This window comes from Dendropsophus ebraccatus, chromosome 3 (assembly GCF_027789765.1).
Source record: "Dendropsophus ebraccatus isolate aDenEbr1 chromosome 3, aDenEbr1.pat, whole genome shotgun sequence".
Classification (NCBI taxonomy): Eukaryota; Metazoa; Chordata; class Amphibia; order Anura; family Hylidae; genus Dendropsophus; species Dendropsophus ebraccatus.
Genome location: NC_091456.1, coordinates 83,813,640 through 83,828,789, shown reverse-complemented (window position 1 = coordinate 83,828,789; position 15,150 = coordinate 83,813,640). Strand labels below are relative to the sequence as shown.

Here is a 15,150-nt window from a genome sequence, read left to right as displayed (position 1 = left end):
AGCAGACGGCTGAAAAATTGCTGCCTCCATCCCCTAGGGCACCCAGGTGGTATTTCCTTCCTAAAGTTCATAAGTGTTTGGATAGACCACCTGGGCGCCCAATTGTATCGGCCATCGGTTCAGCGACCGAATACCTGTCCCAGTTTCTCGATTGGTCGTTGAGACCTTTGCTGGGGGAAACAATGGGGTACCTAAAAGACTCTGGGGACTTCCTCAATATGTTGGATACTATACATTTCACAGAAGGTTGTATCTTGTGTTCCATAGATGTTGAGAGCCTATACACCCGCATCCCGCATGATGCGGGTGTAGAGGCTATTGACTGGTTCCTTTCCAGAACCAACCAACCACAAATGTTTAGGGACTTTGTGAAAGAGGCACTATATTTCATCCTTCAGAATAACGTGTTCAAGTTCGAGGACCAATGGTACGCGCAGGAGATCGGCACCGCTATGGGTACGCCGGTCTCCTGCACGTACGCAAATCTATTTCTGGCTAAACTGGAAAGTGACTTCGTTTTTAATGTCCGTAACCCACACATCGGAGGCATCAGAGCATATTTTCGTTATGTCGACGATGTCTTCGTTGTGTGGGAAGGAGACAGTAATAGCTTTAACGATTTTGTTCATTACCTTAATGAAGTTAACAATGTCAATATGTACTTCACCCATAAAATAGGGGGAAAAGCTATAGAATTTTTGGATGTACAAGTAGAGGTGAGGGACAACACCTTTCATACCTCAGTGTTCAGAAAAAAGACAGCCTGTAACTCTATCCTTCATTATAACAGTTCCCATCCCAATAAAGTAAAGGACTCTATCCCCTTCAGTCAGTTAGTCAGACTCAAACGTATAAACAGTACAGAAACGTCATTCAGCAAACAGGTTACGGACATGGAGAGAAGGCTCGAAGCTAGAGGGTACCCTAAGAAAACTATAGACTCGGCTAAAAGAAGGATTAATACCATAGACAGAACTAAGCTGTTAGAGCCTAAGAATAAGCTAGAGAATAGCCCCCAGAAATTTTCTTTTGTTTTTCAAAATTCACCATTAAATAGTGTCATTGCTAAAACCATTCGCAAATACTGGCATATCCTGGAACAGGATGAGGATCTTAAGGAGACTGCGGCTCAGGGCCCTCTCATTACATATCGGAAGAACCGCACTATTGGAGATAGCCTCAATATGAATAAGTGCAGGAAAAAATCCGTAGATGACTGGTTCACCAGAGCCCCTCTAAAAGGCAGTAAAAAATGTGGCAGTTGTAAGTACTGTCCTCAGCTCATCCCTACCGCCGCTATCAACCTTAATGGCAATAATTGTGACATCAGAAGCTTAATTACTTGCCGTACTTCATACGTGGTGTACGCGCTAGTATGCTCCTGTAATCGGTTCTACGTGGGAAAAACTAAACGTCCCATGTGGACAAGATATAAAGAGCATGTATACTCTATCAAGACAGGAAAGGGTGTCCCCAGACTGATTGATCACATTAATACAGTCCACACAGGAGATACGAGCTCCCTGCGTTTTGTAGGTTTGGAGAAGGTGGAGCAAGCTGACGGAGGGGGAGACAGGCATCTACGCCTTCTTAGAAGAGAGGCGTATTGGATTGCCACCCTAGATGCTACTGGCCCGGTCGGCCTCAATGAGAGGAACGGCTGGAGCGTTTTTTTGTAAGAATTATTCATTATATGCTGTATATGCCATGATTGTTTTCAGCATGTATGCATATGTATCTATTTTATTAGTTCCTTTGATGATTCTGGCACCTGTTAATTTATTTATATTTTTTTTCCTCTTTGTGCACGTACGGTGTAAACTATATATACTACCCTCCCCCCGGTAGTGACGTAAGACTTGACAAAGCGCCGAGGCGCGAAACCGTTGTCTGCTGTACTCCCGCACCGCTACTACCTCCCTCCCTGGTATGTGCTAATAAACCCACCGAATATCCACCATTGGGGTGAGTGCTTGGATTTATTCTCTCCTTTTGTACATATTGCATTGTCTCTGCTCCGTCCGAGCACCCCTCGTACGGATCCATGTGGTTATTCAGATTCACTCCTGGGACTCCGCTGACCTCGTTCATTTTTGTTGGCAAGAAAGCAGTGCCGGCTACTGTATCTGTCACTGTACATTTACAGTTATGTTCCCCATGTAACCAAAACATTTACCCATCAACAGGACTTCCATGTTAATGCTTGGGCCTCACCAAAAAAAAAATCAAATACCAACATGTAGGGCACATAATATCCAGGAGCAGTGCAAAAACAGCGCCATAGTAAATAAATATTGCTCCACCCATATAACCCAACACCACACCGCACTAATACATACTGTTCTACCTGTAAACCAGCACCACAGTGTAGCACTCATGTCTCCATAACCCACCCCTCTACTCATCTGGCAGTTTTCACACAAACAGGCAGGCAGACACACACACACACACACATATACAAATACACACAGCAGCACTGGCTGCCTTCTTTACCTCCACTGCTATCTGTGGCAGCTAAACTCTCTTCTTCGCCATCCCCCCACCCATTGCCACCTATACATTACCATGGAGGTTCTTCAGCAGCTCCCTCTACTTCTTCTCTTATACTACCCCTTAGTTTAAGGGGTCATGTCAGCATTACATTGTTGTAGATCCTTAACCTCCTGTTTGTACAGAGCCTACACTAATAATGAAGGGCTATCATCATCAGTGTAGTCTCTGCTTTGGAGCCCCTGCTGTGTACCCATGTAGAACACAGGCAAGGATTCTGCGCCTCACCTCACTGTGAGCTTGGTTTCACAATTCGAGAAGTGCTAATCTAATTTAGCAAATAAAAGGTAATGAAAAGCTTGGGATTTTCATGGAGTTCCCCAATATACTAATACAGTATAGTGGGTTATAACTAGAGATGATATATTCTCCCAAAATTTATTTTGGGGGAATTTGCTCAAATTGCCCATCAGATTCAGATAAAATGACTCATTTGGATTCAGACAGGAGCAGGGAGTCTTGTCCAATGGCAGGAGTCATTGCTCCTGAAAGTGTAACATTTTTCAGAAATCAAAATATCAACAGTAGGGGTTTTAAAAAAAAACTCTGTAATAGGTTTAATTAAGCAAAAGTTTCCTTTTCTATTAAAAAAATCTCACTTCAGAAGATGCAGGATTTCTGTGTCCATTATGGTGTATGGAGGGGGGAGGAATTAAGGGGGATGAGTAAACATGGAGAGCAGAAAAAGCAGCCCTGCGCCACACAACACCCTGCATTTTTCTCTTATTAAGTTCCCAGACTAGCACTGACCTTTCTGACATGTAAACCCAGCATTTCATGTGCCTAGACCAGTGCTTCCCAACCTTTTCCACCTGGGGGCACCCCTTGAAAAAAAAAAAATAAGCTCAGGCACCCCTACTAAATAATGTTCTACAAAATAAGAAAACGGTCATACAGTGACTCACAGGTGACGTCTTCCTTGATCTGAGGCGTCACTTTCCCTTTTCCTCTCCATTCGGCCCAGTCCTCCATGATGATTTCTTCCAGCTATATTTCATCTTTTCAGAACCTGGGAAACAAACAATTCAGGCTCCTCACATTTCTAGCAACTTCCTTTCCTTTCTCCCTCCTGTAGGCTCCCAAAGTAACTGTGCTGTTTGGTGTTATGTGCAGTAAAGAGAGTAGGAATGTGGGATGCCCCCTGTATGTAGGATCCCCTGCTGTGCCCCCTGTATGTAGGATACCCTGCTGTGCCCCCATGAGCTAATAATGCCCCCAGAGGTGCCCTCCATTAACTAATAATGCCCCCATAGGTGCCCCCATGAACTAATAATGCCCCCAGAGGTGCCCCTAAAAAAACCCCCATCCTACTCACCTAATCTGCGCTGTATGGCTGCAAGAAGCAGCTCTCCTCCTCTTCTGGCTCCATCTTGCGAGCCGCAAGGACGGGATCTCCGGCAAGCGTGATGACATCACATCATCATGCCTGCCAGAGAGGTCACGTCCCGGCATCCCATAGGCTGCTGGTATGAAGTGCCTGCAGCCTATGGGAGTGAATGTAGGAGCAGGAAGCTGACAGATCCTGCTACTGCATTCTGCTCGCTTTAATGTTCCACCCGCTCACTGTGTGGGCGGAACATCAAAGCGATCTGTGCATCCCGAGAAGCTGCGCGGCCCACATTCCCCACGCGGCACCCCTGGCGGGTTCTCCCGCCACCGCAGTGTGCCGTGGCACCTCGGATGGGAAACACTGGCCTAGACCAGCGCTTTTCAAAACTTTTTCTACTGAAGCCTCACCCAACAGACCAAGGCAATGCCTGGGCCTCACCAGACTGACCAAGAGGGTGCCTGGGCCTCACTATCTGTGGTGAAAGTCCATTTAAAAGCGGAGAATAATGCCAGGGCTGGCTTTCACCCGTCTCCCAAGCTCTATATACTAATAAAGTAAATACAAAATAAATAAATAATGTTGCTAAAATGGAGATTTTTTACAAACAGCAAAGAGACTGTGCAGATCATAGTTGCTTTGTAAAAACTAGCTCTCAGCTGGGCCTCACCAACAACTAGGGGGCGCCTCACAGTTTGAGAAGCACTGACCTAGACAGTCTCCAAACAGCAGAGCTGTTTGTCTCCTCTCCCCCCCCCTCCCCCCCATAGTTATAATTGACTCAGCAAACCTGTCCTCACTTTGCTTCTTTGTAATGAAGACGCCTTTGTCTGATAATGCACAGATAAGAAGTGTGTGTGTGTGTGTGTGTGTGTGTGTCGGGGGGGCTGGGAAACTGCTTTTTGAGTACACAGAGAAGCCTTTTTTGCCTAATAAAACCTATTACAGAGTTTCTTAAAATCACTTCTACTATTGATTTCTGCAAAAAAAATAAATAAATAAATGACAGTTGCAATTTAAGTTATGAATTTGTTTCTATGAATTTGAATGTACAGTAGGAGGTGACAGCGTTTCTTTAAAAGGAGAAAATACCACTCCACTAACCTATCACTAGATCAGCATTCAAAGCAAAAATATAACAATTTACATAAGCATTCAGTTACTCATCACAATTGCACAACAAATATTTTTAGATACAGCCACGTTATACCATTTTCAGAAACACTGTCCTTTTTAAAAACAAGTAAATGTAAATGTGCCATATAGATTTACCTGGTATGCATCATTTTGCTTCTATGAAAGTTTTAACCCAAAAGAGCACAGAAATAAAAAGCTCAATCTTACGTTCAACAGCAGACTTGTAGCATGTGCACTATTAAGTCTCTTCTCTTGTTACGTGGAGTCATGTATAAACCATAAATCAGATGACAGTGCCAGAGAAGAAAGTCATTGTTTCTGCTTACATTGATGTGTTAGCAGATGGCATGTTACATAACCCCATGTTCCCTGTGTTTTGACCACATCTCCTAAGGGGTTCTTGCTAAATTAGTACACTCATTAAATTAGCATACATAAGCACTTCTTTGCTAAAAACCATAGTATTGATAAAAGCTCAATGTCCTATGTGTATAGTGTTACTAACAAAATTTAGATGCTAAAGTCTAAAATTTGTAAGACACTATAAAGACAAAAAGACAGGACGAAATTTACAATGGCTATGTTGATGTGATTTGGTCTTCTTATGATCTAGGCAATTTAAATCTGCAAGAAAAAAAAATGCTGGCCCGAGGCCTAGGTATAAGGGCTATTGCCAATCAGACTACATCCCAGACATACAGTCACAATGCAATGACAAAGGACAGTTTACAATGCATTCCTGATGTTGTATTAAAGGGTTATTGTGTTGTCAGTGCTGACAAAAGCAGCTTCTTCCAGCAGCCAGGTATTATACTCTTCATGCGTTCAGCATTTATTGTATTGCTTTGTTCTCAAGTGAATTCAGAACTGATGCCTATTGCAAGATGGTGTCAAGGCTTTAGTTTCCCAAAACCTATTTATTATTGTGTCCCATTGCCCTTATCTAGCAAGTTTTTCACATGACAAAACTAAAACCCGACCAATCTACCACACTAGAAGTGGCTGATAATTAGAATGGAAAAACCGTAAGACAATGGCGGTTTGCATAATAAATATGTTGATTATGACAGGTTTTAAAGGACATGCCCACTTTTCAGATTTAAATCACAAAATGACATATGTTAGCTTTCTGGCATTTCGTGTTGCGCACCACTAGTACATGAGGCAGAACAGTAAACCTGCAGGGAAAATGGACACACAACCGACACTTTTCTCATAGAAACATATTAGTAGCTCAGCCCCAATGGGTTGATTACAATGGTTGAGTCATTTCTATAAAGAGTGTGAAAATGTCCTGAGCTTAAAGCTCCAGGCATCAGCTGCTGCCCACTTATAGGGGTGCCTGCTGCAGGGATTTCTTTACTACACTTTTCCCTTATCTAGATCACTGTTGTCTTTGTTCCTTTCCCAATGTTAGGCCTCATGCACACAGCGCCGCCTTAGTACAGTGCCGTGGATATCATAAAGACTCTGTTCGGTAATATATTGGGTGAATCTATATGAATATATATATTCATTCTCCTGGAAGCTATGAAAAATATGGCATACACAATAAGAACCCATATACTTTTGTCATGGAGATAAGCTAATGTAACAAGAAACCCCAAAGACAAAGTACAAAAACAGTCCCATGAAACCCCCACATCATCATGCGAATTTAAGGAATGCCAGCTTGACATTATCATGCAAAATCAATCAAACAATAATGGAATCTAGTTATACTGCAGTTAGTTGTTGGCTCATCCCTCCAAATCTCATAGGACTTGTTGGAATCTAATGTGGTGGGTGTGACTAGTTTACTAACTACAATCATAATATTTACCATTTTAGTATTATACTTGAATAAACAAATGCAAACAAAGCATGTTTCTGTGTAACGCTCTTTGACTTGTGAAATATCATACCTCCCACTTAGAAGGTTGTGCTGGGAACCAACATCCTGTCATTACTCTATACTGATACTGACTGGTATTCTTGATTAAATAAGTTTTGTTTTGTTTAGAAAAAAAGGATGAACCTATTCAACTACAAGCTCAAACTGCAGGTATAAGATCACAAATCAACTACAGATTGACAGTAAACTTTTAATATATATGTTAGCTTATCACAGAAACTTTGTGGATTAATGAATGTGAAAAAGAAGTTATGAATTAGATCCTGTCTGGATTCCTAAGGTATAAACATATACTGGAGCCCCAGTAGCTGAGATCCCTCCGATTAGTACCCTAATAAACCCTAACATGTCGTTAAGAATCCCTTAAATAAATTTGTGATGACAATGCTGGACCCAAACATATAACTTTTGATGCAGTGTTCAGTTTAGAGTCAAACACAGAATTGTATTTAGGAGATGAGCGAAGTATTTATTTTTTTGCATACTTTTATTCACTTTATACCTGTATTTACTCCTCTCTTTAGCATCCACTCCTAACTTTGGCAAACAAGTCCCTAAAAGCAGTATTATCAGACTATAACTAGTGACAATTATTGGCTTGTAATCAAAGTAACACACACAGAAAAATCTTACCAAATGTACACTCTCCATCATGGACCTTGTGGACAGAGCCTTTGCCCTGGCTTTGTGTCCTCCAGCTGTGCAGGCGTAAGGCACACGCACTTGAATGGGTTCGTCCATCAGAACCACATACAGCACCGTCCTCTTCACACAAGCAGAATCCTGTTCCATCAGAAAAAGAGGATGATCCGCTTCCAAAACTAGACCGGCTTACACAGACCATGCCAGGGGCACAGCGGGCTCTGGTCTCATCTCGCCCACCACATTCTTCTCCTTCTATGCTGAGGCATCGGTCGCAGCAGTCACAGTCATCTTTGGTGAGAAGCTGAGGAGCTGCACAGGTAACAGGTCTGCAGGCATCCCTGACACAAGGGCCACAGCCCTCTGCACCTACTTCATGTATCTGGTACAAAAATAAAGATATTGGTAGCAAAAACAGGAAGTGCTGCATGTCACTGGTACCTTACTACTGACTTTGCGCTTACAGACGGGCTGTGCCTGTTATCCCAAAGAAACTGTGAGTGCTAATGGGCTCTGACTGTAAGACCATGGACAGCTGGGGCTTAGAAGCCACTCCCCTGGATCACTAATGTGCCAAAGAAGTTTAGAAAAGGACAGTTCTTTCCATTACTCATTCAGCTACCATGTACAGATAAACCCAGCAAATTAGATCCATTGATTAACTAGAAAAGCTACTGTGGCTTCTGTTATCTTCCTCGCCCTATAGCTAAGAGGCTATAACACCACTTTCACTGGAAGCTTCTCGTGAGAAAGGAAGCCCCTTCCAAGCTCACTGGTTTCATTGAATAGCAGCGGAGAGAAGACAATAGAGCTTACAAAGGATGTGGAGCCACAACAGAGTGCTGCTCTGTAGGGACAGTCATCTGACAATATCCAGCAAAAGACTGCCTAAATATATACAATATAAATCATCAGTTATTCCAATAAATTATGCAAATACATAGAAAGATATTAATGACAACAACTTTTATCACGTAAAGCTTGGCATGTAAATCTTTTTTTGTTGTTCTCAGAATCAATAAACCAGAAATGAATGTATTCCCCAGCAAATATATAGCATAAAAGAAGAATACTAAGCAGTTTTATACCTTATAGTATAGAAAAGGACTCTGCAAAACAGAGACCTACACACAGACAGACAGTCTATATGCACTCGGTAGACAGGTACCGCACTGAGATGAAGCCAGGTGGTTCTCAGCAGTTTTATTGTCAAATATTCCTAAAATTCAGTATTGCATGATGTTGTACCCTGTGTCTAAATAGGCAGAGTAGCTTGTTGGAGCCCCCCCTGGCAAGCATATACTTATTATCAAATTCCATTGAGTAACCTAGGAAACAAAAACCCTAATAATCACCCCTAATAAAACACAAAAAGCAACCGCTTACTTATTGTTTCTTAAAATAAGCTGAGTGCATGTACAACACATACTCCTAGACAGCATGCCATGCATAGATGGAGGAGATGTCTGCCTGTGACACCAGAATGGGGGATCCTCATGGTTATAAAGAACAAAGTGAGGGCACTCTGTAGGAGTAAAGGTCACTTAAGCGCTAGTTTAATGAACGGCAAACAATGATTTTTTTTTTCTTTTAAATGATAGGCATTTTAGGCAAGAAGATAATCGCTAAAAAAGTTAATGTGATCGTAATTATGATTGTAAATATGATCGTAATTGCCTTCTTATAATTATTACTCTAGTCTCACAAAAAGTGTTTAAAGAAGGCCACCCTTTAAAGCCCTTTAAGACCGAAAATTTTTCATTTTTTTTATTTGTTAAAGGGGTACTCCAGCGAAAATCTTTTTCCCAGTAATTGAAGCCCATTACAGTTATATAACTTTGTAATATGCTTCAATCGCCTACAGTGGTTTGCAATAAATTAGAATATCAACAAAATTATTGTTTTTTTAAAAGAAATTTAATTCAAAAAGTGACCTCATATATTCTATAGAGTCATTACATACAGAGTAAACTTTTTCAAGCGTTTATTTCTGTTAATGATTAAGTTGATGATTATGGATTACAGCCCAAAAAAAAACCAAAAGTCAGTATTTCAGAAAATTAGAATAATTAACCCAAAATACCTGAAGTGGCTTCCTAAGTGTTATAAAAGGTCCCTTAGTCTGGTTCAGTATGCAACACAATCATGGGGAAGACTGCTGACTTGACAGATGTCCAGAAGTCATTCACACACTGCACAAGGAGGGTAAGCCACAAAAGTTCATTGCTAAAGAAGCTGGCTGTTCTCAGAGTGCTGTATCAAAGCATATTAATGGGAAGTTGAGTGGAAGAAAAAAGTGTGGTAGAAAAGGAGCACAAGCAACTGGGAGAACCACAGTCTTAACAGGATTGTAACGAAAATGCCATTCAAAAATTTGGGAGAGATTCACAGAGTGGACTGTTGCTGGAGTCAGTGCTTCAAAAGCCACCACATACAGACGTCTGCAGGACATGGGCTACAAGTGTTGCATTCCATGCAGGGCCAGCTCCAGGTTTTTGTGGGCCCTTGGGCGAGAGAGCCTCAGCGGGCCCCTTTGTATAGCACACCTTGGGGCACACCTAGCACACCTCGGGGCACACCTACCAAATAAAGTTTGACAAAATACCGAAAAAGAACGTAATCCAGTAACTCACATGTGACGTCTTCTTTGATCTGAGGCGATCGCTCTCAGTTTCCTCTCCGTCTTGCCCAGACCACCATGATGATTTCTTCAAGCTACAATTCTTCTCTTCAGGACCTGTCAGACAAACATCTTAGACTCCGCACATTTCCAGCAACTTCCTTCCCTTTTTCCCACCCATAGGCTTTCATACAGTAGTAATTCTGCTGCTTGGTGTCATGTGCAGTAAAGTAAGGAGATTTGTAGGTCCCGTGCCCCCATATAGTAATAATGCGCCCATGTTGTGCCCTCCATATTGTAAAAATGCCCTATGTCCCCATAGTAGATGCCCCCTGCTCTGCCCCCATAGAAATATCCTCTGCTCCCCATAGTAATGTCCAGGGGCGGACTGGGCCACCGGGGGACCGGGGAAACCCCCGGTGGGCCCCAAGCAGGAGTAGGCCCCGCCCCCCAGTCAGGGAGCACGGTCCCCCCGCATCGGGGGCCCCCGTGCTCCTGGGGGGCCCACTCAGCCGCCGATAGCTGGCCGGCACCTTCCCTTTCTTGTGATCGCAAGCTTGCGATCACAAGGGTGCTGCCGCCGCCGCCCCGACAGATGAGCACCTGCTGGTCCTGGCAGCGTCATCACCACTGAGCTCTGTGTGCGGTGCGGCTGCTAGGACTTCCGGTTCACGTAGCGCATACCGGAAGTCCCAGCCGCTGCGGCGCGCACGGAGCTCAGTGTTGATGGCGCTGTCCAGGACCAGGATCTGCTCGTCTGTCGGGGAACAGAGGAGAAGAGACCAACGACGGGGGAGCGTGTTGACAGGTGAGTTGAGTTTCGGTTTTGTTTTTTTTATCATAGGGGGGAGATGGACAACATGAGGGGGGTGGGGGAGAGATGGACAACATGAGGGGGGTGGGGGAGAGATGGACAACATGAGGGGGGTGGGGGAGAGATGGTCAACATGAGGGGGGTGGGGGGGAGATGGACAACATGAGGGGGGTGAGGGAGAGATGGACAACATGGGGGAGAGATGAACAACATGAGGGGGGGGGAGATGGACAACATGGGGGAGAGATGGACAACATGAGGGGAGGGGAGAGATGGACAACATGAGGGGGGTGGGGGAGAGATGGACAACATGAGGTGGGTGAGGGAGAGATGGACAACATGGGGAGGAGAGATGGACAACATGAGGGGGGAGAGATGGACAACATGGGGAGGAGAGATGGACAACATGAGGGGGGAGAGATGGACAACATGAGGGGGGAGAGATGGACAACATGAGGGGGGAGAGATGGACAACATGGGGGGGAGAGATGGACAACATGAGGGGGGGAGATGGACAACATGAGGGGAAGGGGAGAGATGGACAACATGAGGGGGGTGGGGGAGAGATGGACAACATGAGGTGGGTGAGGGAGAGATGGACAACATGGGGAGGAGAGATGGACAACATGAGGGGGGAGAGATGGACAACATGGGGAGGAGAGATGGACAACATGGGGAGGGGAGAGATGGACAACATGAGGGGGGGTGGGGGAGAGATGGACAACATGAGGTGGGTGAGGGAGAGATGGACAACATGGGGAGGGGAGAGATGGACAACATGAGGGGGGGAGATGGACAACATGGGGGAGAGATGGACATCATGAGGGGAGGGGAGAGATGGACAACATGGGGAGGAGAGATGGACAACATGGGGGGGGGGAGAGATGGACAACATGAGGGGGGGAGATGGACAACATGGGGGAGAGATGGACATCATGAGGGGAGGGGAGAGATGGACAACATGAGGGGGGTGGGGGAGAGATGGACAACATGGGGAGGAGAGATGGACAACATGGGGAGGAGAGATGGACAACATGAGGGGGGAGAGATGGACAACATGGGGGGGAGAGATGGACAACATGAGGGGGGGAGATTGACAACATGGGGAGAGATGGACAACATGAGAGGGGGGGGAGATGGACAACATGAGGGGGGGAGATGGACAACATGGGGGAGAGATGGACAACATGAGAGGGGGGGAGATGGACAACATGGGGGAGAGATGGACAACACGAGAGGGGGGGAGATGGACAACATGGGGGAGAGATGGACAACATGAGAGGGGGGAGAGATGGACAACATGAGAGGGGGGGAGATGGACAACATGGGGGAGAGATGGACAACATGAGAGGGGGGGGAGATGGACAACATGAGGGGGGGATGGACAACATGGGGGGAGATGGACAACATGGGGGGAAGATGAACAACATGAGGGGGCTATAGGGGGGAGATGGACAACATGAGGGGGCTATAGGGGGGATGGACAACATGAGGGGGCTATAGGGGGTAAATGGACAACATGAGGGGGCTATAGGGGGGGATGGACAACATGAGGGGGCTATGGGGGAGATGGACAACATGAGGGGGCTATAGGGGGGAGATGGAAAACATGAGGGGGCTATAGGGGGGTGGACAACATGAGGGGGCTATAGGGGGGAGATGGACAACATGAGAGGGCTATAGGGGGGGATGGACAACATGAGAGGGCTATAGAGGGGGATGGACAACATGAGGGGGCTATGGGGGGGATGGACAACATGAGAGGGCTATAGTGGGAATGGAAAACATGAGGGGGCTTTGGGGGGGATGGACAACATGAGGGGGCTATGGGGAGATGGAAAACATGAGGGGGCTATAGGGGGATGGACAACATGAGGGGGCTATAGAGGGGGATGGACAACATGAGGGGGCTATAGGGGGGATGGACAACATGAGAGGGCTATAGGGGGGGATGGAAAACATGAGGGGGCTATGGGGGGTTGGACAACATGAGGGGGCTATAGGGGGCAATGGACAACATGAGGGGGCTATTACTGAGGAATCGACAACATGAGGGGGCCATATGGGGTGAATGGACATGAGGATATCTATATTGAAGAAGGACAACTTGAGGGGGCTATATATATATGGGGATGGACAGCATAAGGGGGGGTACCTATATGGGGGATGGACAATATGGGGTGCCATTTATAAGGGGGACAACAGAGGGGGGACCATATACTGTAAGGAATATATATATATATATATATATATATATATATATATATATATATATTCGAGTGAGGGCGTACAGGGGCCAATACAGATGTGCAGTTTGTAGAGAGATGAGGATGGTGACATAGTGAGGAGCCTAATATGTCTGTCTGGCAGATTCTGTGGATTCGTGGCTCATAGAAGTTCTCATTATGGCCCAGGACGGATGGAGAAGATGAAAAGGGAAGAACTCCGATCAGAGAAGACGTCCCCTGTGAGTCACCTGATATATTTGCACTGTAATGTATATGGTGTATAGAGCCTGTGTAGAGCTGTGTCTACCTCTATATGACTGGATGAGGTGATGGTGATCAGTGTACAGTGAATCTTATTCAGTAGCAGTGGTGGTGTTAGTCAGTATGTGGTGGTATTAGTCAGTAGCAGTGGTGGCGTTAGTCAGTATGTGGTGGTATTAGTCAGTATGTGGTGGTATTTGTCAGTATGTGATGGTATTTGTTGCTTGTAATCCGGTACTGTTTTTTATTGTTCTTAGTATACTAGAATTGGTCAGTAACAATATAGTGATGGTATTGGTTGTGGTGTGGCGGTAATATTACTGGTATTATTAGTATACCAGTCTCACTCTCAGTATACAGGATCTGGTCAGTAACAGTATGGCGGTAATTGTGGCGGTAATATGTATGGTGATAATATTTCCCACCTATATAATGGTATTATTGGTAAAATCAGTCTCAGTATACAGGATCTGGTCAGTAATAGTATGGCGGTAATATGTGTGGGGATATTTGCTCTTTATATACTGGTGTCATTGGTAACTGTATGACTTTTGTATGTAAGTATACAGTGTTATCATACAAAGGAAATTGTCTTATAGCCCAATTACATCAGCCAATTATCGGTAACAAGCGCTCCTAGGAAGCCCCATGTAAAAGTGTCAGAGATCAGCTGACAAGCAAATGCCCCATAGTCGGCTGATTTGATCTTTTGTGCGGCTGTAAAAATCATTGCTGTCGGCTGCACATCTCTGTGTATTCCTGCCCTGCTGATTAGCAATCGTTTGCAGCCCCATACTGCCCCAAATCACGCCGTGTAACTGGACCCTTATTAATGTTACCATAGATAAGTATGGTGGCTGAAGGGTGGGCCCTAAGAATGATTTCCCCTGGTGGGCCCAAGGCACTCCAGTCCGACACTGGTAATGTCCCCTGCCCCCATAGTAATGCCCCCTGCTCTGTCCACATAGTAATGTCCCCTGCCCCCATAGTAATTTCCCCTGCTCCCCATAGTAATGTCCCCTGCTCTGTCCACATAGTAATGTCCCCTGCCCCCATAGTAATGTCCCCTGCTCCCCATAGTAATGTCCCCTGCCCCCATAGTAATGTCCCCTGCTCCCCATAGTAATGTCCTCTGCCCCCATAGTAATGTCCCCTGCTCTGTCCCCATACTAATGTCCCCTGCCCCCATAGTAATGTCCCCTGCCCCCATAGTAATGTCCTCTGCCCCCATAGTAATGTACCCTGCTCCCCATAGTAATGTCCCCTGCTCTGTCCCCTGCCCCCATAGTAATGTCCTCTGCCCCCATAGTAATGTCCCCTGCTCCCCATAGTAATGTCCCCTGCTCTGTCCCCATAGTAATGTCCCCTGCCCCCATAGTAATGTCCCCTGCTCCCCATAGTAATGTCCCCTGCTCCCCATAGTAATGTCACCTGCCTCCATAGTAATGTCCTCTGCTCTCCATAGTAATGTCCCCTGCCCTCATAGTAATGTCCCCTGCTCCCCATAGTAATGTCCCCTGCCTCCATAGTAATGTCCTCTGCTCACCATAGTAATGCCCCCTGCTCCCCATAGTAATGTCCCCTGATCCCCATAGTAATGTCCCCTGCTCTGTCCCGACCCCCTTACCAAAAACTGACCCCCCCCCCCCCCCCGGGCCCCCTACTCTCCTACTCTTT

The 15,150-nt window shown here is 45.4% G+C and overlaps 1 protein-coding gene across 1 annotated transcript in view; it reads right to left on the bottom strand.

Moving 5' to 3' along the window:
- IGFBPL1 (insulin like growth factor binding protein like 1) overlaps window positions 1–8,041 on the bottom strand; it is a 40,549-nt gene extending 32,508 nt beyond the window's left edge. The window contains exon 1 of the mRNA XM_069964326.1: window positions 7,542–8,041. Within this exon, the coding sequence (XP_069820427.1) occupies window positions 7,542–7,980 (439 nt within the window). The 5' untranslated portion in view covers window positions 7,981–8,041. The remainder of the gene's footprint in view (window positions 1–7,541) is intronic.
- Between the last annotated feature and the right edge of the window lie 7,109 nt (window positions 8,042–15,150).